At 38.6% G+C, this 23435-nt stretch overlaps 2 protein-coding genes across 2 annotated transcripts in view; both read left to right on the top strand.

Annotated features, from left to right (window-relative positions):
• Positions 1-6647, top strand: part of TRPC3 (transient receptor potential cation channel subfamily C member 3) — a 32620-nt gene extending 25973 nt beyond the window's left edge. Inside the window, exons 7-12 of the mRNA XM_058803640.1 lie at positions 423-687; positions 1198-1393; positions 2470-2679; positions 3188-3271; positions 3757-3832; positions 6092-6647. Of these exons, the coding sequence (XP_058659623.1) occupies positions 423-687; positions 1198-1393; positions 2470-2679; positions 3188-3271; positions 3757-3832; positions 6092-6234 (974 nt within the window). The 3' untranslated portion in view covers positions 6235-6647. The remainder of the gene's footprint in view (positions 1-422; positions 688-1197; positions 1394-2469; positions 2680-3187; positions 3272-3756; positions 3833-6091) is intronic.
• Positions 6648-7164: 517 nt separating this feature from the next.
• Positions 7165-23356, top strand: BBS7 (Bardet-Biedl syndrome 7). The gene is made up of 19 exons (XM_058803819.1): positions 7165-7200; positions 7355-7420; positions 8680-8742; positions 9563-9738; positions 10279-10465; positions 11114-11186; positions 12103-12219; positions 13051-13181; positions 13784-13868; positions 15275-15377; positions 15958-16150; positions 17135-17209; positions 18268-18333; positions 19244-19383; positions 20335-20499; positions 20574-20683; positions 20791-20894; positions 22356-22479; positions 22779-23356. Exons 1-19 carry the CDS (start codon positions 7165-7167, stop codon positions 22910-22912), a joined length of 2148 nt encoding a protein of 715 aa, XP_058659802.1. The 3' UTR covers positions 22913-23356.
• Positions 23357-23435: the final 79 nt, after the last annotated feature.

The following is a 23435-nucleotide window of genomic DNA, read 5'->3' as shown; positions in this document are numbered from 1 at the left end:
TAGGTTATATCCTGCAAAAAGAATAAGCTTGTTGTGACTAGTAAATGAAATTGTTAATCAGGCAGCACTTAACTGCCCATCAATAAAAGACCAAATAGGAATAAATTTCCCAGCTTTAGCATAGTGCTTGTTAAGATAGCTAATAGAGGCAAAAATGCAATAAAAGTTAGTTACTGTCTAGTTCAGGTTAAAATGTAAACTGCAGAAGAAAATGTCATGTTTCTTCAAGTCACTTTTCTTCTAACAGAAGGTAATGTAACTCATAATTTGTGACTTAAATGAAAAAGGAATAGAGCAGCAACTGTTAGACTCTTCAAATATTTGTCTCAACTAAATTCAGACATGTTAATGGGAAAATCCTATCAAGGTTTGTTCCTCAAGATTGTGATGAATGAGTAACCCCTGTGTTTCATATCTTCCAGCTAGAGATAAATGGCTCCCATCTGATCCTCAGATAATATCTGAAGGCCTTTATGCAATTGCTGTTGTTCTCAGCTTTTCTCGGATTGCCTACATCCTGCCTGCAAATGAGAGTTTTGGGCCCTTGCAGATCTCCCTTGGAAGGACTGTTAAGGACATCTTCAAGTTTATGGTCCTTTTTATTATGGTATTTCTTGCATTTATGATTGGAATGTTCATACTGTACTCCTACTACCTTGGAGCTAAACTGAACCCAGCCTTTACGACGTAAGTATGAGGTTCCATTGTAAGTAAAAAGCCAATCAAAACTTTCAGGTTTTTCATTAAGATAACAAAGTCTGTGAGACGTTGTGTGCTCTCTGTTAGCATTAAAATAAAACTGAAGACCTCAGAAAGCAGAACACAAAAGACCAATTGTTCCCTGTTTGTATAATGGAAACTTTCATTTCAGCCTGAAATAATTTCACCTGTATATATTTCAGTCACATAGACTTGTGGGTTACCAATTGGAAGAAAATATTACTTGATATAAAATACCTTTCTAGTTCCTGTTGTTCTGCATGTATTGTTACAGCTCTATTAGCTGTGATGGATAGGTGGAGCACAGAGGACAAATGAAAAGTGCTGTGGAAAATGCTTCCTTGCATGTTTGTTGTTTTGATAAGTGCTCTGATTCACAAACAAATTAATTGAGGTTGTTTATCAGTCACTGTAAACATAACTTTTCTATTTCTTTGTGTAGTTAGTAATAATGCCTTCCTCTTTTTTTTCCTACAGAGTGGAAGAAAGTTTCAAGACCTTATTTTGGTCAATATTTGGCTTATCTGAAGTAACCTCTGTTGTCCTCAAATACGATCACAAGTTCATTGAGAACATTGGTTATGTTCTTTATGGCATATACAATGTCACAATGGTGGTGGTTCTGCTCAACATGCTGATTGCCATGATCAACAGTTCATATCAAGAAATTGAGGTGGGTTCTCTTTTCAAGTTGTTCTCGTCTGATATGCTGTAAAAAGGACAGAATTAATAGGAATTATTTCAGTGGTATGCAAAAAGTACAAAGAGATTACCACAGGAAAAGATATCACAAAATGAAGAAGGTTGACTTTATCTAACAACTCAGCCAAGCTGCAGAACCTCACAGGATCTAAACATGTTTATCTCATGTTGTGTACACATTGTACTTGGCATCCAACTGCAGTTAAAAAACAAATCAGAAAATGTATAGTATTGAAGATAGTTGGGTTTCAAAAATAAATCTCAGGCTGCTGAAATGAAAGTAAAAGTGTATTTATAGTGCCAGTTTTCCAGACCCTGAGTTCAAAGAGTACTACATTCACACAGATGCAGGCACATGCCCACACAAACAGGAAGAACAATTATCTAAGACATGGTGTACAAATGGATATGTCATTCCCAGTCTTTTCAATGAGTTCTGGGAAATATTAGGGAATTCAGGAGAGAAAACTAGTTAAAATCCAGCCTTGGAATACTTCAGTAAGAATCTGTGAGGACAAAATAGGTTTGTCAGTGTTTAACACAATTTCTTCAGGACCACAAAGTTTGCATTTTCTATACTCCATTATAAATTGGAGTTACTTGTCCTGGTTATGTAAAAAGCTGTGAGCACTACCATTTTAAGCAATTTTTTGCCTTGAGCCTGATACTTCAACACTTGTGCAAGTACCAAGCCCATGTGACTACTTTAATAAGAAAAACAAGGCTTGAAAAACCCCTGAAAGCTCCACTTTGAATAGCAGGGAGTTTATATGTTGGCTTTCATTTGATGCAAAAATTATGCTTGCTTCAATGCTTCATGTTCTTGAACTAAGTATTCTCAATCAAATGTTGCCATAAAGAGAACTGAAATTTGGTTAAAATAGACTACGTGAAGTGGTTGCATTTCTGCAGAACTGCTGCAAGTCTTATTAGCAAGAGTATAATATTTTATCTCAAACCACAAAGATCTTTCAAAGCAGCTTCTTTGAAAGAACGTTTGCACTTCTCAAAAACCAAGAGCATCATCTGTTTTATTTCCCAACACAGGATGACAGTGATGTGGAGTGGAAGTTTGCTCGTTCTAAACTTTGGCTGTCATATTTTGATGATGGAAAAACATTACCTCCACCCTTCAGTCTTGTACCAAGCCCCAAATCTTTTTTCTATTTCATCATGAGGATCATTAACTTTTCCAAGTGCAGGAGGAGACGGCTACAGAAGGACATTGAAATGGGAATGGGAAACTCCAAATCAAGGGTAGGTTCTGAGATCCTTTCATTGCAGGAAAGAATTGTGTGTCTGTTCCACCAGTCTTCTTTTCTTTTTAGTTTTAGCCTGTAATCCATGCTTCTGATGTTAGTAGAGTAATTAATCATTTATAGCAATAAATCTCTATTTCAGACTGCATAAAATAAGAAATAGACTTAAATTTTATTAGAAGAACCAAATCTGGGGAAACACAATTAAAAGAAAAATTTGAGTATTCAAAGATGCAAATAATTCCTACAAGGAGTTACTTGAATATTGATTAAAATACTTTAAGCCTATTTCCTCAGAACAGGATGGCCAAAATTATCAGCATTAAAAAAACAAAACAAAACCAACATAGAATTCAAGGCAATCTCATTTTTTAAAAAATAATAGTCTGATATATTAAAAGATGGAACAACATGTCTTTAAAACATGTCTTTAAAATATAATAATGGACCTGAATCCTAACTTTGTGTTCCATAATTTGTTTTAATTTTGTCTTATTTCTTCCTAGTTAAACCTTTTCACTCAGTCAAATTCCAGAGTTTTTGAATCCCACAGTTTTAACAGCATTCTCAATCAGCCAACACGCTATCAGGTAAGCACATACAGTGACCACTGTCCTGAATAATAGAACTGTGAGAAGGTTCTTGCAGAATTTTGTGCTTCAAGTACAGTTTGCCTTCACCAGAGAAAGAAAACCACCTGTAGAAATCAAACTCTAGGATGCTCCTTGAAAAAAAACATAGTTATTGTCCAAGCCCATTATTTGAAGCATTTCAAAACTAGCTCATGCAGTACTTGAAATTGGTCTTTGATGTCCCCCTTGGGAACATGTGAGGAGCAAACATCTGAAACTGGTGAAGGAATATCTGAAATGGGTTTTTGGGTAAGGGATGTGAAAGCTGAGTAGGTTGGCTGTTCCCTTCCTTGCTCAGCATGCCTCCATTTGAGGCAAGTACTTCATCTGGGGCTGCTCATTCTTTCTCTTAGGCTGGTGTGACAGAGAGAGCTAAGAAAGAAAAATGAACAATGTTTAATTATATAATCTCAGCTGATTATAGAACTGTTTTAATCTGGCAGCAAATAATGAAGAGACTGATAAAACGCTACGTTCTGAAAGCACAAGTGGACAAAGAAAATGATGAAGTCAATGAAGGTAAGAAAGAGACTGCAATATTCAGAGGCAGCTTTTTTCATGTTGTATTAGGAGCCAGTATTACACTGATTCATGGGGGTTTTGAGTGAAAAGAGGGATTGTTTGTATTTCACATGCACCGAGGCTCAGGAAGTAATGGAAAGTAATGCCTATGTCATCAAAAAATGGAAAACTAGGACTAAAGAAGTAGAACTGAGAAATATTATGGCTCCTATTTTACAGATATAAAATGAGAGCACAGACAATGCACAGAGGATATCTGTGAAGGAGCCATTAACTGTATTCACACTTCCAGAGTCCTAATCAAAGCTGCAGGATCTTCCTCTCTGTTTCATTCAACTGAATACACAATTGCACACAATTTACCACTTTACACCATGAACTATTTGTCCTCCCTTCATAAACCTGTGAGGAATAATCACCTCTGAAGCTGCCCATCATTAAACAAAGCTCTACAGTCAGCTGCATGGTGACAAAAAATGACAAATGTAGCCTCTATTTTAGTGGGAGACCTTTTGAGAAACAGTGGATGTGAGCTCTCTGGCAGATGTGAGAGGTGCTTGCTCCACCCTAACTCACCACTGGGATGAGATTATGGCAAAGGTTGTCCTCTTCCCTCCAATCCTCTAGGAATGAAACACAGGCCTGCAGTCCAACAAGGAAACCCCTGTGCTCTGGGCAGATCCCCAAACAAAAACTCTAGCTGGAATGCTATCAAGCAATAGAGTGATGCAGTGATGGACAGGCTGGGGTCAGAAGATGTTTTACTGGCACGGCAGCGTCAGGCAGCTGTGTGCATGTGTGGTGTGAGGGGCCTGAAAGGGCTGCTCAGCTCTCAGCTAAGGCAGCAAAGCTTCTGTTTGGCTCCTTAGTTGCTCTCTGCTTACCTATAACTCTCTTCAGCAAGAAGCAGGGAGCAAAAAAGATTAAATTAAATCCCCGTCAGTGCCTTCCAAAGGCAAGCATTGTGCACTGACTGTTATCCTGACACTTCCCCATCCTGTGTGGCTGTACAGAGCTGTGATTGTCAGTGACAAAAGCAGACAGGCTCCTAAAAGTGAATCCTCTCAGTGTGCTGCTCTCCTGAATTCCCACTGCTTTGCTCCTGTTCCTGCTCTGTGATGTAGGAAATCATCTACCTAGTGACTGATGAAAAAACTGTTCTGTCACCAGCAGAGACAGCCCTTTCCAGGTCCCTTGATGCCACTTTGGTGTTGAGAGAGATGTGTTTAAATTAGAAAGACAGCACAGAAGAATCAGGGTTTACTGACATCATGGTTCTGGCTTTGGCACCAGGTTTTGTAGAGGGCAAGTAACCCTTGAGTTCTTGAGTATCACTCTTCAGCTGCTAGCCAAGTGCTCTGTGTCTTGAGCATCTCATTGTACCCAAAGCACAGACCCAGCCTCTGAAGACAGCATTCTTGGAGTCTGCTGTAGCCTAAAGAGAAAACATTGGCATTTCTGTACTAGAACTACTTGAACAAAAGTCTAGAAATTTTCCCTGCTCTCCATCACTAGAGAATTTAGGTGCCTCTTCATACTCTTGTATTTTGTACATGACAAATCATTTCCCGAGGCAGGTGCTGTGTAGGAATTCACGTCCCTCACACTTGCTGGAAGAACAGATTTGAACATTTTTAAAGGCCTTTGCTCTTGAACTGAATATCCTACAAAGCAATACATGCTGCTGATTATTATAAGCCTGGCTTTGACAGCTGTCTTTGTTTAAATGTGTTTTTTGTATTTGTGTCAAAATATAACATCATGTTAAATTGGTTGACTTTTTCTAATTCCAAGGATGTTGGTAAGGAAGAGGAGAGAGACTCAGAAGCTGTGAGTTTTACTTCCAGCTCTGCCACACTTCTCCTTGTGATTTTGGCACACCTCTTCAGAAAAAAAACCTCTTTTCCTTTTCTCTCTAAAAAGGGGATACTAATATTTACCAGCTGTTCAGCAGAGTTGGTGTGATTAATTCATTAACCTTTGTACAGCCCTTTGGGAATCTTTGGTGTTGTATATATACATGGAGCACAGTGCAAGACCCCAATGGACTGTTAAAATGCCTTAGGTGCTATTTAGGGCTGGAGACACATCTCACTGAGAATGAAGATGAGGTAAATCCTCCTGACCCATCCTGTACCTGCTCTCATGAACATTTTGGGATGATAATCTGAAAGAGGCACTGATGTGGCTTAACAGGAGAGTATTCACTGAATGTGAAACTTTGCTACTGAGTGTTTCTTTCTGTTGTTAATGCAGGTGAATTAAAGGAAATCAAACAGGACATCTCCAGTCTTCGCTATGAACTGTTGGAGGATAAGTCCCAAGCAACAGAAGAGTTGGCAATTTTAATACATAAACTCAGTGAGAAACTAAATCCCAATATGCTGAGATGTGAATGATTCAACAAAGGAACTGTGGCTTCAATGACAGCACAACTATTTATTGGCAATAATATTTCAGTATCTTATACTTGAAAAAATGTATTGTAGATTTTTAGCACTAAATAACTTTATGTACAGCTTCTCTGGAATTTAGTCTTAGGAACTTTTAACTCACCACAAAAAGATTGCTCTCTTCATTTTAATTGTCTAAAAGCAAGAACTATCATAACATTTTTTTTGCATTTATGCATTAAAAAGGTATAATGGTATCGATTGCTGATATTTTAACAGGTTTATGATTACATATGGAGAATTCTTTGCACTAAATTTGCAAGACAAAAAATTAACAGATACAGCGTAATACTCTGTTCCTTGCAGTGTCCAGGTACAAAATAGGATTTTTCATACTACAATAAACCAACTAGAGATGAGTGGGGAATTACTTGAAATCTTTCTTCTTTATTAGTGGTGCTAGTAACGCGTGTAAGCCCAGAACTCACGGAATTGCTGAGAACCAGGTAAGTGGCAATGTGATGGCAGCAGCGTTATTTAACATGTCTGTGTATTCACGTACTCGCGCCGACCATTTCTTAATTCAGTGTATTTACCCTTCGGAGAGAAAGGATTTATTTTTTTAACTCGGACCCCGTGCAGGGCAGATACTTTTGGCTTCGTTGTTAAACAAACCATTCCTCCCGCACGTTCGGCACCGAGCCCGGGATCCCCCTCGGGGTCGTTCCCGCGGGAGCCGCTCCGGGGCGCTCCCGGCTCTGCCCGCCCCTCACCCCGCCCCGGCGCCTTCCAGCCAATCGCTGCGCCCGTCTGGCCGAGTCCCCGCCCACCGTCCGCCCGCCCAGCCAATGAGAGGCGGGCCCCGCGCGGAGGTTGCCGCGGTGACAGGCGGCGGGCGCGCCGTGCCCGCGGGAGGGACGCGCGTCCGGCGGAGCGATGGAGCCGAGCCTGGCACGCGTGGATTACCTGCAGGTGGGCACGGCAGCGCCGGCAGCGCCCCGGCAAGGGAACCAGGCGGCACGGCCCGCCCGGGGCCGAGGGGCCGCCGTGCGGCCGGGCCTGCGCGCTGCCCGAGGCGCGTCCCGGCGCTCCGGGCCCCGCTGTGCAGCGTCTCTTGCATCCACAGGTGGGAGTGACGGCGCAGAAGACGATGAGGCTGCTGCCCGCCTCCGGCAAGAAGGCCACGCAGAAGGTACCGAGCGCCTGGTGCTTCGCTGCCTCTCCGGTCCTCTGCCTCATCCTAGCGTTAATCAACTCCAGATTTCCTTAGATACAGGACATTATAGGGAAAGACTGTGCAACCCCATTTGGGGGGTTTGGAAAACCTTATTTTGGAGAAAAAGAGAAAAAAAAATCTGACTTTGTGATTGGAAAACTTCAGAACCAGGAAGGAATTTTTGTAGTTCCCAGCATTGCTGAAACCACAATGGAGTTCTTCCACATTTCTCTATTTTGGTTATACTAACGTTTAAGCCTAGAGGAAATGGCCTGAAGCTGAGATGCAATAATATTACTGTTATACCTGGTATATTACCTGAAGTAGTAATGTTACTGTTATACCTGATATGTTACCTGAAGTAGTACCATTACTGTTAGGATGGTCAAGCATTGGAACAGGCTGCCCAGGGAGCTGGTGGAGTCACCATCCCTGGAGGTGTTTAAGAGGTGTCTGGATCTGGCACTGGGTGGAGTGCCAGTTTAGGAGTTAGAGTAATAATGACAGCTTGATAGTTGAATTTCATGACCTTAAAGATCTTTTCCAACCTTGATGAGTCTATAAAACATTTATTTTTAAGTATTTCTTAATTTAATTAAGGCAACCTTGTTAGGGAAACACAATAAAAGGAGCTGCATTTTTTTTCCCTCGGTAATAAAGTCTTAGTGTGAAAACACAACTTTTCCCAAATACGTCTTCACCTCATGGTTGCTGACGTTTACAAGTAGAAGCAGGAAAAGGATTGTAAATGCCTGTACTTGAGCTACTGTTCAACATCATATTTCTAGCATTTTATGTAGATCTTTAAAGTATACCTTAAAGTATGTAATTAAATAGTCTGGAAAATATAATTAATTTTATAACAGAGGGGCTATTTAGAGTAGCATATAGTGACCAGGCAAGGGGGAATGGCTTCAAACTGACAAGAGAGTAGGTTTAGATTAAATATTAGGAAAAAGTTATTCCCTGTAAGGGTGATGAGGTACTGGCACAGGTTGCCCAGAGAAGCTGTGACTGCTCCATCCCTGGAAGAGTTCAAAGTCAGGTTAGATGGAACTTGAGGAACCTGGGGTAGTGGAAAGTGTCCCTATCACTGGCAGGGGGCTGAAGCTGAGAGATCTTTAAGGTCCCTTCCAAGCCAAACCATTCTGTGATTCTATGAATACAGGTAAAGCATTATTTAAAACCACAGCTGTGTGTGTAATAAAAAATAACAATGTATTATACTTTTGAAGGTGGTTGTTGGAGATCAGGATGGGGTCGTTACGTGCTTTGGCATAAAAAAGGGCGAAGCTGTGGTAAGTGGAAATGTTCCATTTAAAATTTTGTTTTTGGAATGTTCTTCCCAGTGAACTTTGGAAGTCCATTATTTATTCATGTGGCAAATAAGATGCCAGTGGAAGGTGTCTTGGTAGAGCTGTGGACTGATGCCTAACTTGGTGAGGGAACGCTGATCTCGTGCCTGTCCAAGCACAGGATTCTCCACAGTTATAGTCAAAAAGTAATGTGAAAGAAAAGTAATATCCACACATTTTGCACTTTAGCCAAGTTGGGCTTAAGCCTGGGCACATAGACAGTTATTACAATGGGACGAAAACCTGCAGAGATTCATTAAATCACCTTAGGGATTTGGACAAACTGATTGCTTTTCATGCCCAGCTCAATAAAAAATAACTTTATTTCACAGGTTTTCTTCTCCAAGTTGATGGTTAGCTCATAAGTATTCTATAGCAATACAAATAAATCAATGTAGACTTTTGGAATAAGAATGTAACATGAGAGAGAGTGTGTATATGTGTTGTTCTTTAAAATAAAAAACAAACCACAAATAACACAGTTGACAGCAGTGCTGAATTTTTCCTATGGATGAATTAATAACAATGAAGTAATGAAGTCATAATTTACTGTGTTTTAAAGCTTTTTTTTGTATTTATTTACTCATAAAATGCTTGGTTACTCTGTGATTCTGAAATAAATACACAGATTATTTTTGTCTGTGTACAACCCATTGCATCTTAGTTTTGCCAGAAATTGGAAAGTCAATTTGTTATCCTTTATGTTAAAAGATTAGCAGAAATATAATATTGTGATTGATTAAAATTGCTTTTTTGTTGACAGCCAGTGTTCAAGACACTGCCAGGACAAAAGATCTCCAGACTGGAGCTGGGAGGAGCTCTTAATACACCACAAGAGAAAATTTTTGTGGCTATAGGATCTGAAGTCAGAGGTTTCACAAAAAGAGGGAAGCAGTTTCTTTCCTTTGAAACTAACCTTACTGAAAGCATCAAAGCTATGTATGTATGATAATTTGCATTTTTGAGAGCTCTAGCAGATTGTTAGTTTATGATTTTATGCAATAATTTTAAGCATATTGTGTAGGTGACACTAAGTGCTAGTCCAGCTTCAGCTTGTGCTGCGACCTGTAGGAGGAATTGGGAATATCTTGGAAATGTGGGGGGAATTGGGAGTGGTCTGGAGGCTCACACACTGTGTGAGCAGAGCTGGGGTTATTGCCACAGTGTGTCCTGTCCACAGAGCTCCTGGAGCAAAATCTCTTTTGGATTGTGTTGTAAGATGCTGCCATGGACAAATCAGCATAAAAAATATAATAATGAAATTTCTGTAAAGATATTCTTAGGGATTTACCTGAAGATAGGAGTGGAAATGTGAGAGCTGTAGAAACCACATGGTTTTAGTATTTATAAGGACCTCTAAAAGCTGGAACAGCTTGCAGGGGCCCATAATACCTTGGAGCTGTGAGCATAGTAGGGCATAAAAGCATAAAGGACTCTTGCTGCAGCAAGATGCTACAGGAAGTGTTTTCTTCTCCTCAGGCACATTTCAGGAGCAGATCTCTTTCTCTGTGCAAGCTACATCTATAACCATTACTGTGACTGCAAGGACCAGCACTACTTCCTCTCAGGAGATAAAATCAATGATGTTCTCTGCCTTCCTGTAGACAAAGTGAGCTGCATCACACCGGTGCTTGCTTGTCAGGACAGAGTGCTCAGAGTGTTACAGGTTCAAATGTCTCCTTCTTTGTTTTATGTATGGATGCTATGGAATTGGACTGATTATTAAGGGAACAGGGCTTAAACATCATAAGGATTAGTGTATTGTGCCTTACTTGGGAATGTTGCTGCTAGTGCATTCCCTTTCTGCTGTTTTTTTAAAGGAAAATCATTATCATAAACTTGTAAAAAATGAGGATTAATGAAACCACTGTAAACAGGCTTTGGGATTCATAGGTGGAAGTTGATGACAAATTGGTCCCTTGTAAGTAAAAGTGCTCACATACTCAATTTCCTGAAGTTTTTATCACTTTGGGAATTCTTGCTCTCATCAATTACTGTTGCGACGAGTCTTGAGTGATACTAAGCTATTTAACAAATTAAATTGTTAGATGAGTATTATCATTTAAAATGATCCAGGAAACATTTCAATAGTCCTATGTTTTATTTCTACAGACTTCACCCTGTTTTAGGCTTAGAAATGGTTTTCTCATAGGAGTTTGAATAAGTAAACGTTACCTTTTAGTATGATCTGTAATAATTTTGTCATTGTGGGACATTGGTTTGGTATGTGGCTGGTATTTTGGAGTTCCTTTTTTTTCTTGTTTTGGGGGATTTTTTTAACAAATTAATTGAAGATTGTTTTCTTTATCTTCAGGGATCCAATTTGCTGTATGAAGTAGAACTTCCTGGACCACCTGCTGTTCTTGCTCTGAGCAATGGAAATGGGGGTAATAAGACTTTGAATATACACATAATTAATAATACTGTTTTACTGTATTTTTAAGATTATGTAGCTTGTCTTAGTTATTTTGTCTTGATTTTCAAGCTGATGCTAAAAATGCAGCAGAAAAGTGACTATGCAAGGTAATTCTTTTACATATAAATAGACATAGAGATGTGACTGTTTTAGACAGTTCTAAATTATATTCACATTTAATTGAAGGCCTCTTACAACACTAGTGAGGTCTGAGGTCTCATTGTGTAAAAACAAACTGGACTTTTGGGGGCCATGTTCAGATTTTGGGTTTGTGTTTCCCTTACACATGGATTTCCATAACTGGAATACATGGATGGATGAGAATATTGAGTAGAGCTGACATAAACTGAGCCTGGAAGGTTCAAACTTGAAATAGTTTTGAATAGATCATCCTTCCTGCTAATCTGCTCTAACCTCATAGAAATCTCTTTAGGGTGTTAATCTGGTGCTTAATTTAGTTTCAGTTAGATTGTGTGACAAACTTCCAGAGCTGGTTTGGAACAGTAGTTCTTAATTGCTGAGATTGTGGCACAACATTCACTGTGTGTTTGGAAAGGATTTCTCTGGTTTTCTTCTGTCAAGTCCATTGAATAGCCTTTATACTTCAGCCTAACTTTGATGAAATGCATAGTAATAAATACTGACTGGTTTTTAGGCAGAACTCAAGTGCAGGGTGCAGCCAAACACAGAATAGTGATAGCCACAAGGAAATGACCAGGATGGGTGCAGTTTTCATGGATTTGTTTTCAGCTTTGAAGCCTGACAGTTCCATTACACGTCGCTAATTCAGTGTTTTCTTTTCCCATGGGCTGCAGAGTGTAACTACACAGCATTTTGAAGTTGGTGTGCTTGATTTTATCAATTCTAAATTCAGTTTCTGTGTTCAGGTGATTCTGGGGAAGAAATTGTGTATGGGACTTCTGATGGGAAATTGGGTGTCACCCAGATTACTGGTACCAAGGCAATGCCAAGGTGGGAAATTGGAAATGAAAAGAAGAGAGGAGGTATGTCATGTGTCTCAATTTCTCACTCTTTAGCTTTCCAGCATACCTGAGGCTTTGTTAAGAGTAGGGTAATCAGGAAATCTTATTCATAGATAACTCTGGAGGAATAGTGTGATTTTGTCATTGTGGTTATATCAGTATGTGATACTAACACGACTAAGGTATCTTTAAATCTTCTGATTTTCTGACAAATAATTTGAATCAGTTTGTCTTGCTTTGGATTTTGTGTTCATATCATTCCCAGTATTGTAGCAAACTTTTGTTTTTACACTATTTTTCAAGTGGTGTTTGTAAAACAGTGTTGATTCAAATTCAGTTGAGATATTTGTAATTTTTCTAAGTGCATGTATATTTGGCAAACACACCTGCCAAACTTATCAGATGTTCAGTGGTTTTAAGGTCTCTAAGAGTCATAGTAAAGGATTTTGTCTGAAGGTAGAATGTGTCTCCACAATAACTGATCAAAACTTTCCCAGTTTTAGCCTTGGTGTGCTGCTTCTGGAGCATCTGTTAGCCCCTACTGCTTTGTAAAGGACAAGATCAGGAATGGAATATATAAATACGTTTTTATTTAATTATAAGAGTTATCACCACATTATTTTCTTAAAATGCTTCTTAGTATGTCCTTAGTCTTTCTGTGAAGTATGGAGCCAAAAAAGTTTACCTTGAGTCTGAAGCACAGGGGAGGGACTTCAACTTTGAGGACTTATCCAGAGATCTCACTAAAAGCTGGCCAGGACTCTGTTTCTGTGTAACTGAGTGTGGCGTGTGTATTATTGTATCAGAAACCGATAAAGATGAAGCAAATGGCTTTGTTTTCTTCTTCATTAGGTATTCTGTGCATTGATAGTTTTGACATTCTGGGAGATGGAGTTAAGGAATTACTTGTTGGACGAGATGATGGAATGATAGAGATTTATAACTTTGAGAGTGCTGATGATCCTGTCCTTCGACATGATTATGTAAGTCCTCATTCTTCATACTCTGCTGAAAAAAACCCAACTCATTAATTAAAAATAAAAATCAGTATTTCAAAATTTACAGGATCGTTACTGCTAAAATATGTGGTTTGGTTTTAATTTAAGAGGTTTGTAACATTGACAATATGAACTTGAAATCAGTATGGCAACATGTAAGAATCAGAAAGTGAAGTAGTTGTGATTTGAGCAAAAATCAAAACAATGTAGAGAGCAAAAATCAAAATAATGTAGAGAGTGTTAAAGTTTTGGCTTAGTTGACTGCTAGGTGAAACCTAATCCAGAGGTGCTTTCTAGTGAAAAACCCAAGAGTGTTGTGCATAGTCTGTGATTTACAGGTTAATAAATGGAAGCTGCCAGGGCTTCACTGAGCATAATTACTTTGGTATCAATTGTTTAAAATAGTAATTGGATCCAGAGGGATCATTTCACTTCAGTCAGATTGCTAATTTCTGCTGGAACAACACTGTCTTTCAGTGTTTTGCATTCAACTTTTCAATATGTTTGCTATGTGGAATAGAATCATCCAAAAGCTTCTAAAATGAGTGCAGTGATATTTCCCTCTGCTTGAATGTGTTTATTTGAAGGCTTTGTCAGAGAGCATTTCATCAATCCAGGGTGGCTGTGTGGGAAAAGATGGCTATGATGAAATTTTAGCAGCAACGTACTCAGGTAAGCTTCATGTCATTGACACAATAAATGCCATGTGTGGTGAGGTGATAAAATGAAGCAGGTTATGTTGTTAGTGCAACTCACATCTCTTAAAATTTTGTGTTGAGAAGATTTCTTCTGATTTAATATTTACACTTTAAAAAAGTTTACTGCATTTAAACTGTGAGGATTTTAGATCTGAAGATATTCCTCGTGTGTAACACAGTGGCTGACTATATTTTGGTGTCGATTGCTGCCTTAATGTGATGAATTAATGAGTATGTCTATACAAATTATTTATGATTTTTTTAATATGTACGAAAAGTGTTGGTATACAAGCATGTTTTTATTTTATTTTTCTGTGTTTTATGTAATTTCATTCGTTTGCAGCTTCAGAGTGCTTTAAATGGGGTTGATTTTGATTTTAGTTGGGAATAAAGCTCTCCTGTGTGAGGCATCCCAGCAGCTCCTCTGTAAGCCTTGAGCTATTGGCCTGTCTGTGACAGGGACCATGATAAACATGCTGCATTTGTCAGCTGCTGGGAGCTAAAATATTGCTAATTCTCTGCCTTTAATTACCTTCAGTGCTAAAAGTTAACCTATTGAAACTTCTTGTGATGAAAATCATGCCATTTGGCAAGATGCAATCCTCAGTCAGTTACTGAGAAATAATGCTGTTCTAAGTACTTCTTGTAAACATTTTTGAGTGATCAAAAGTCCCTTGCACCTGACCTCACATGAATTGTGTTGGTATGATTGGCAGTACTTGGTACTGTTGCACCCTAAGTCCTTTGTGGCTTCTTTTAGTGGGAATGTTGTCAAGGTCCTGGATGATAGAAGGAAGGGAAAAAGTGAAAGCCCGTGTTTCCCTGTGGGCTTTCAAAGGTGAATTCTGGTTGGATGTGCGCTAGACTGATTTTGGCAGAGAACTGGAGCTGTAAGCACCCATTCTTCTCTGCATATCATACCTGAGGTATCAGAATATAATCAATTAGTATTTGCTTTTAGAAATAAATGTAACTTAGTAAGCAAAAATATAACTTTTTTCAAGCATCAACATCCAACCTCTAAGCCCACTGAGCAGCATCTAGTTTGCTATAAACACATTGAACCGTTTTTATTTTGTTTTCAGTACTGCCAGTAATTCAATTTGTGAGAAAAAATCCAACTGCTCAGTTAAAAACTGCTAAAAAGGAATTTATTGCTCAAAGTACTTAATGAAGACAAAGTAATGTTTTCCAATTTAAGCATGAAACCCATAAAAAGTGCTGCTCAGTGTCTAGGATTAATCCTACAAAAAAGGATTAAATTGGGCTCAATTCTCTCTAGCCAGTGTGTGGAACAAACATCACTTCACACATAAAATAGCTGAGTGTAGAATTTTCTTTTTAGCTTATAAGGAATATAAACTTCATATATTGGTTTAGGCTGGCTGACAGGACTGACTACAGAACCTGTCTATAGAGAAGGTGGATCAGGTGAAGAACTTAAATTAAGTCAAGAAATGCAGAACAAGATTTCATCCTTAAGGTAATTGTGCTAGAAAGAAATTTAAATGGAAGAATGGAAATGTTAAAAGCTGAAATGTCATCTTTCTTTCTTATCTCACTGGATTTTCTTTATCACTAATATATCTAGAAGTAGAATCAAACCTTTTCAAAGTAGAAATGAATAGCAGCCTCATTTCACAGCCTTTTTCTATCTTGCCTTCACATGATGATGTCTTAATGCATTCTGCCTCAGTACCAGTAAGATAAGATTCCTTTCTTCCTTGCTGCTCTATAGCTTCTAAATGATGGCAGGAAATAAGTCACTACCATATTATTCAAAATGAATTGTACTCTTCAAGGAAAAAGTTTGTCCTTTCCTGTGTCTCAAAGCTCTCTTTTGGCAAGGAACATGTAAAATCCACGTGTCCATGTGATAGAGTTTATATTTTATCTTTGTTAAGTGCATCTAAGGGGAGCCATCAGTCACTTCTGGCGGAAATATGGAGGACAGGAGATAAACATGATTGCCTTGCAAGTTTAAACTATTTAATTTCTAGTCTAGCTCTATAGACTAGTCTAGCCTTTTTTTGAAGACATTATGAGTGGTTTTCCTTTTCTAGGAATGAGTTGGAACAATTGCAGATAAAAGTGCTCCAGGAACGGGAGAAATACCAGCAGTCCTCTCACTCCAGCACTGCAGTTTCCTCAGTACCTGCCTTCAGTGTCAATGACAAGTTCACACTGAACAGGGATGATGCCAGCTACAGCCTCATCTTGGAGGTGCAGACAGCCATAGATAATGTCCTGGTGCAGGTCGGTGGGGCTTGTTCTTGCTGGATTTCTTGATGCATAAATAAAACACTCAGAGACTTTCTAGTTCAGAAAGCCAAGTTGCAGCATCTTAAGGACATGCTTGTTAGAGAGAAAATACAACAAATTCATATTGAGCAGAGCAGCTTTACATTGCCAAAATAGACCAAAGTGGCTGCTGTAACAGAAGATTTCTTTGTAACTTTGTGTTTGCTTTTGCATGTCCTTATTTAAACGCCAGTTAAATGGGGTACACATCTTCACTCGCCAGTTAAGTGCCCTCTGTAGTGGAAAATTAATTTCAGAATGTTATGGGCCACCTGTTCACTTCCAGTGTGGAACAGTGTCTGATTTGTGTGCAGGTGGGGAGAAACAGTCCTGCCCATTACAGCCACCTTAATTAATTATTCCTCCTACTGTATCAGCTGAAATTAATGCCATCTTTGGTAGTCACAAAGAGTAGCAGTACTGAATTACCTGTTTTGGGAAATGCATGAGGAGAAAAATGTGACAAGGAGGAATTTATGAGGTGATTTTTCTTTAACAAATGGGAAAGTAGTGTTGTAGGAATTTATTTTTCACTTCTTAATAAAAATCCTGTTTTTATTAAGGATGTTACAGAGCAATGCTAAGCTACAGCTAATTTGTCACAGTATAATATCAGATGTTTCCATAGCTAAATGAGAAATAAAGAAATTGTTTAATCAACCTTTCATGTCTGAAAGACAGTTACAGATTTTACACTGAGGTTGTGGTAAAGCAGCCCCCCAGGAGCTCAGGACTCTGTAAAGGGAATAAGAGCAAGATCATCATGCTACTCCAGGATTAAGGAGTAAGCTGCATGTCTGTTAGGCTTTTGCCTCTGAGATGAAGCAATCTCCTTGCCTCTCTCTCCTTACAAAGCTTGATGACAGTCAGAGGATAAATGCACTTGGATCTACTCAGGAATGTAAGCTCTTGCTTTTTCCTTCCTCCTGTGTTCTGCAGAGTGATGTCCCACTGGACTTGCTGGATGTGGATAAAAATTCTGCTGTTGTTAGTTTTAGCAGCTGTGATTCTGAGGTGAGTGAAACTGAAGAGGGGATGTCTGGAGAGATGGCATGATGGAAACCCTTAATATTGTAGCAAAAATAGAACTTGGATGTATATATCTCTGATTGAAAATACATTCAGTTAAACTGCTCATCTGGTAATTGTGGAGAGCACAGCTTCTTTAGAGATACTGCAGAATGGGGAGATAGAGGCAGGTCCTGATGTAAGGCAAACCTAAATATGCAAAAATATCTCCTCTCTTCCTTTTTTTTGTTCCTGAGGAGGATTGTGAGAGACATTGAGTATTGCTCTCTTCTCTGGATTTCATAGACTCATGTACGTTTACTTCCAAGTAATTTAGGTGGAAAGTGTTACATTTCTTAGTTAATTCCTAAAAATTATCTTTAGAATGTGACAGTTCTGCTGTGTGCGGAGTCAAATGTTTGCATGCCTTTTTTTATATGTTATAACTACAGACTTAAATAGTTACAGAATTACTATTGACACTAAGGGCTGGGGAGAAAATCCTGAAACCACCTTAGGATTTATTAAAATCTTCTGTAAAATCTTCTCCCTTTTAACAGTCTTTTTAGTTTTAAGAACTGAATTTGCACATCATTGTTCTGCCCTGGAGCTCCCAGAAATCAGCTTTTTATTTTAGGTTTTGTGCCATTTGTGGTGATTAACTTAGTGCTTTTTGGGGTGTATTTTCTTACTGATCCTGCTTTAGCTTTTGAAAGTTGAACTAATTTTGCAGATGAGTGGAGTGGGCTGACATGCATTTTTCAGATGAAAAGTAGGTATCTGTGTAATCTTTGTAGAGATTATTAAAGAGTGTAAGAGGCTTTGGTTGACTTCTCCTTACAGAGAGATTTTATTTTTTTAACTCCATCATAATTAAAACTAATTGGAACATTCAGGGGAACCAATGCTTTTTTGTATTTAACTCTTGTAAACAGTTTTGCATGCATAGCCAAAACTTCACTGTAACGTAGCTACAGTTAAAAAAGACCAGTAGAGATTTTGTGAATCCACAGGCCTATTTTGTGTTATTTTCCTGTTTAATTCTTTTTTTTTCCTTTTTTCAGCCAAATAGCAACTTTCTTCTTGCAACTTACAGATGCCAAGCAAATACTACAAGACTTGAACTTAAGGTAAAATGCTCAAAAATATGTTTCATAAAATTCATGGGTAGTCCTGCTTTGGAATGAAGAGCTCTCCATGTGGATCAGTCCAATTTCTACTGCCGTTTTTTTCCTAAGACCTTCTAACCTGGGGCTTGTGTTCCTTTCTATTTGTCTTTAGGATTTCTAAGGGCTTCTAAAAATATGTCAGAGGAGAGCCTGGGATCTTTTTGAGTGTCCCTAAGATGAAAGCAATGGGGACACCACAGATTGGGAAAACACAGGATTCTGAAGGCAATGTGTGGAACTTAAAGCTGAGGGAGGTGTGGGAAAGAAAGCTCTGGCATTGTTTATTCTCTGAAGTGTTTGAAGGAAATGGCATTGGGAACTAACAAGGGAATATAGGCTCAATTTGTATTTTGAAGAGGAAGCAAATCCTATCATCCCATGCTTATTATACTTAAAGGCATGTGGGTGTTTTGGAATTTATTTTTAAGGATCCACCAAATCCATACATTTTATGGCAGCCACCACAGGAAATAATGAAGGAAATCCTGATTAGGAAAATCCTCAGCATGCCCACAGGCATGAGGTTTTCTCTTTTTTACTGCAGTCTTCTAATCTGATACATGTTTACGCAAAACTTTCAATTTTTGAGTCTTTTCATTTTAACTGATCAGAAAATGAGTTAGAGGGTGTTATTAATATTCATCTAATACAGCAGCACTTCACTGGACTATGCTCCATTTAGTTTTAAAACTCATCTGCTTTGTTTATAGTGGCACTATCAAGTAAATATAGTACTATAAATATTCCTGAAATACTAGAGGCTTTCTTTAACATACTTTGAATATTCACTAAATTTCCAAACAGTGGTAAAATTTCCAAACATCTTTTTCCTTTCCTTCTTCTCTGTGGGGTTCTTCTTTCCTCTCTGCAGGTTCGCTCAATTGAAGGACAGTACGGGACACTTCAAGCATATGTAACTCCAAGAATCCAACCAAAAACCTGTCAAGTTCTTCAATATCAAATTAAGCCACTTTCACTTCACCAGAGAACTCATTCTATTGACCAGGACAGGTATGTGCAAAGGAAAATCAATGCCTTTTTTCACTTGGAAAAAATGACACAAGGCAGCTGAAATGTTTGCTCGGTAAACTTAAGTATGGAATTTGTAAGCCCTAACCTACATTTTTGAGCCTGTAGTTCCATTTCATGGATTTCCTAATTGAATAATGGATTAAATGGATTCCTTGCCACTCTTGTTTTGGGGCTATTTTTCCTTTTACTGCCATGGGTTGTAGTTCAGCCCCATGTGTTAGTTGAGCTGAGGGTGTGGTAGAAAGGAAGCTTTCCTCTGTAGGTAACTGTGTTTTCAGTTTCAGCCTCATTCTCTGCTCCACTCTTTTCCTCTAATTTTTTTCTCACAGCTAACTTGGCCCCAAAATTGAGCCAAGACTTTATCTCTCTATTATAGGAGTTTTGTATTTTACACAGTTTCTGATGGATTTTTGCCCACTTCACTAACATCTCGTATTGCCTCCAAGGACCTGCTTGTTCAAACCAAAACTGAAGAACTGAAGGGAGGATACCAAAGGCTTCAGTGTGCAAATGAGTTCCACCATGCCTTGTTCTTGATAAAAATGCTACATCTGAGGTTTACAGCATGGGAAGCTCTTGAGGCTCTGTCTTAGTCATATTTGCTCTTGTCAGTTGTTTACCTTTGTCCTAAATTTCAGGTTTAACAACTTGCAGTGGGACATCAAAAACTTCCAACTTGTTTTTTTTTCCTAGATCTGACATGCCTAGTGGGCGGTAGAACTTGAATATGCATGTAGCTTTGCATTTGAAGTACAGAAAAATAGCTGTAATCTACAATATGTATCTGTACTTAGGGAGAGACCTGTTTTATTACTGGGTGCTGATTAAAAGGAAACCACCACATGGAACTGAGCTTTTTTTACATGAACAGAGTCCATCCTTCTTAGATATTAACTGTCCTTTTTCTCTTTTAATTTTACAATGCCACAGGCCCATGAATACACTTATGCTCAAAGGCCAGTTCAGTTTTGCTGAAATTCACTCCTGGGTTGTGTTTTGCTTGCCTGAGATGCCTGAAAAGACTCCTGCTGGAGAGTGCATCACCTTTTATTTTCAGAACACTTTCCTGGGAACACAGCTTGAAAGTACTTACAGGTAGAATACAATTACTAAACCTAATGCATGTGTGTGTGTTCAAGTTTGTATTTTAAACTGTTCTTCTTTTATAGAAAAGGTGAGGGATATTTTAAATCTGACAACATCTCTACAATATCCATCCTCAAAGATGTGCTTTCCAAAGAGGCTACTAAAAGGAAGATTAATCTCAACATATCATATGGTAAAAATTCTTCTCTATTTTGTTGTACTTCAGTTCATTTGTTATTCCCATAAATGGAATATGTAGTACTCATTTGCTTGTTGGGGTTCTTTTTTACTCCCTGCTAGATGTAAATGAAGAATCTGTGAGGCACACCTTAAAGCTTATCCACCCTAAATTAGAGTATCAGCAGCTGCTGGCCAAGAAGGTGCACTTAATAGATGCTTTGAGAGTAAGTATCTGAATTCTTGGGGTTTGATCTATATGGGGGGGTTATGCTGTCAGATACTAAACCATGGCTCAAGTCAGGTGCGTGTCATGTGGGGTCTGTTCCCTTAAATTAAAGCATGTATTTGAAGTGTCTAGGTATTTGAAGTGTCTAGGAGTGAAATTTCTCCAATGAAAATTCTCTTTTTTGCTCTATAACTAGTGAATAACATGTAGGATTACTGAAGATGCTTAAATTGGATGGTAGGAGGGCAGCCAGCTTTATTGTCTGATGTTCTCTCCTAGCCTGCTGTTAGTTTCCAGCTCCTTCTCCCTTCCCACTACCATTTATAGTTTTTTAGGTCATTCAGGCCAGATGCAATTTCTTTGCTTGGGAACTTCATCCCAGTGTCTCATAATTTCTAAATCATCTGCTTTTGAATCTTTTGCTTAATACCTTCCTCAGTAGCCTTTGGGAGGTACCAGTTGGGCAGCTCATCTCAGTTCTTAGACTTTTTTCCCAAGAGCCAGGATTTTCCTGTCTAAAGCTCACCATCGTGGAGTTGGTATTTATTATTTAATGCAAGGGGAGGTGAAAATGTTCAGCCAGTTCTCTTTTGTCCTTTTAGGGGATTCAAATACTTGTCAGAGCTCTTCAGATAGCAGAAAAGCTGGCTACCAGTGAGAACAGTGTGCATCTTTATTATCACTGAAAGGGTTTTACCTGGGTTTGGTTTGGGATTGAAACTATTTTTTGGGCAAAGTAGGGATTTAAACAATAATAGAGAATTAATTCTTATTGCACATTGTCATTGTGCAATAATAATGGTGTTGTACATCTTGCTTGTTTTAGACAGCAAATCTTTGACAAATTTTTTAGTCACCCATTTTTTGGATGGTAACTTATTGACAGGCAGTAAAATAATCTAATGATTGATAAAAGCTGTTACCCCAGCAGACTCTCAGTGCACAACACCATTACCTCTTGTCTAGAACAGAAGTGTGCCTTTCTCTGGAGGATAAGAAGATCTGTACTATCAACCATCCCAGATTGGTCTGCTGATAGACTGAGGCTTTTTAGAAGAGGCATTCAAAACTTTCTGCTGTCACAAATTGAGTGATACTTTCAGAGTTTACTTTCCCCTTCAGACTTTATGGAATGCTACACATTTTTAGGAATTCATTTATTCTAAAAATGAAGGTATGGTCAAGGCTTGAGTCTGTGTGGTGTGATCCTGTTCTGGCTCAGAGCTGGAAGCTGAAATAAGCAGGATTTTGAGAATCCAGTCTATGAAGTGACATCTGGCATTTCATTAGGAGACTAGAAAATGAGGCACTCTGAAATAACACTTGCTAGTTTAGGAGGGGATTGTCTTCCCTTTGAAGTACTTCCTTCTGACATATCTAAGCTTCATTTCTTCTGACTTACCTGCTCTTACAACACTTAACCTGCTGTTAGCTCTTACCATTTTCAACTGTCTTTGAGGAATTACAAGTTCATGAAGGCAACCTGGACTTCCTGCTCCCAAAATACCGCAGCATTTTGGAAGAGGCAGATCAGTTGCTGGAGGAGTACAAGAGACAACCTGCGCATCTCGAGAGACTTTATGGTTTGTTGACAATTCAGCTTTATTGAAATGGAGCTTAACATCCAGAGACATGGCTGAAATAGACAGCTGCCTATATTTAGATGATTCTTGTCTTTATGGACATGGTTAAAGATTGTGTTCAAATTCAGGATGGCACTTAAGAATGTATCAAAGTTAAGTGGCTTGGATTTGTTTACAGTCGAACGCGAACTTTAAAAACTCTTTTAACAACTGGAATACTTGGTATATTATCATGAATTAAAAGTAGAGATACCTCCTACTGAAAATAAGTAGTAATTCCTGGAATTTTACCTTTACAGGTATGATCACAGATCTCTTCATAGATAAATTTAAATTCAAAGGCACCAATGTGAAAACCAAAGTTCCTCTCCTTCTGGAAATTCTGGATGGCTGTGATCAAGATGGATTGATCGCTTTTTTTGATGCTGCCTGACAAGGAAAAAGCAGAGTAATTTTTCTGGTTTTAACCAAGGCATTTCAGTATCAAGTCAAAAACACTTTTACTCTTTTGTTGTACTGTCAGTTCTTAGGTTTTATTCATATTTATTACCATATTGGATACAGTAGAAAATTTCCTATAAACTGTTGTGTATGTTAACTGTGTGCAGAGGTTTTATGTACAGTGTGAAGAGCTCAAGAAAGACCAGATGTAAATACCGAATATCCTTTTGGCAAAAATGTTTTCACTGCTGTTTAGGATGACATGGAGTGGCCTGTCCCCCAGCTGCAAGAATGGATGAAGAAACTGTTTCCAGAAACTTGGATGGATTTGGGAAAAATCTGTGTGTTTAAGCTGTACCGAACTTAGTTTTTCCTGTTGTGTTGAGAATGTGGTGTGACAATCTCACCAGACCCTGATGTAGCTGGTGTGTACAGAGGGGGGAGAAGTCTGAATTTTAGACTGATAGCAGCTCCATTTAAAGCCACATTTGTTTAGGAATGGATGGCATTAAACT

Source organism: Ammospiza caudacuta, chromosome 4 (assembly GCF_027887145.1).
Source record: "Ammospiza caudacuta isolate bAmmCau1 chromosome 4, bAmmCau1.pri, whole genome shotgun sequence".
NCBI classification, from domain to species: Eukaryota; Metazoa; Chordata; class Aves; order Passeriformes; family Passerellidae; genus Ammospiza; species Ammospiza caudacuta.
The sequence above is the reverse complement of the archived record's forward strand: the minus strand, read 5'-3'. Positions and strand labels throughout refer to the sequence as shown.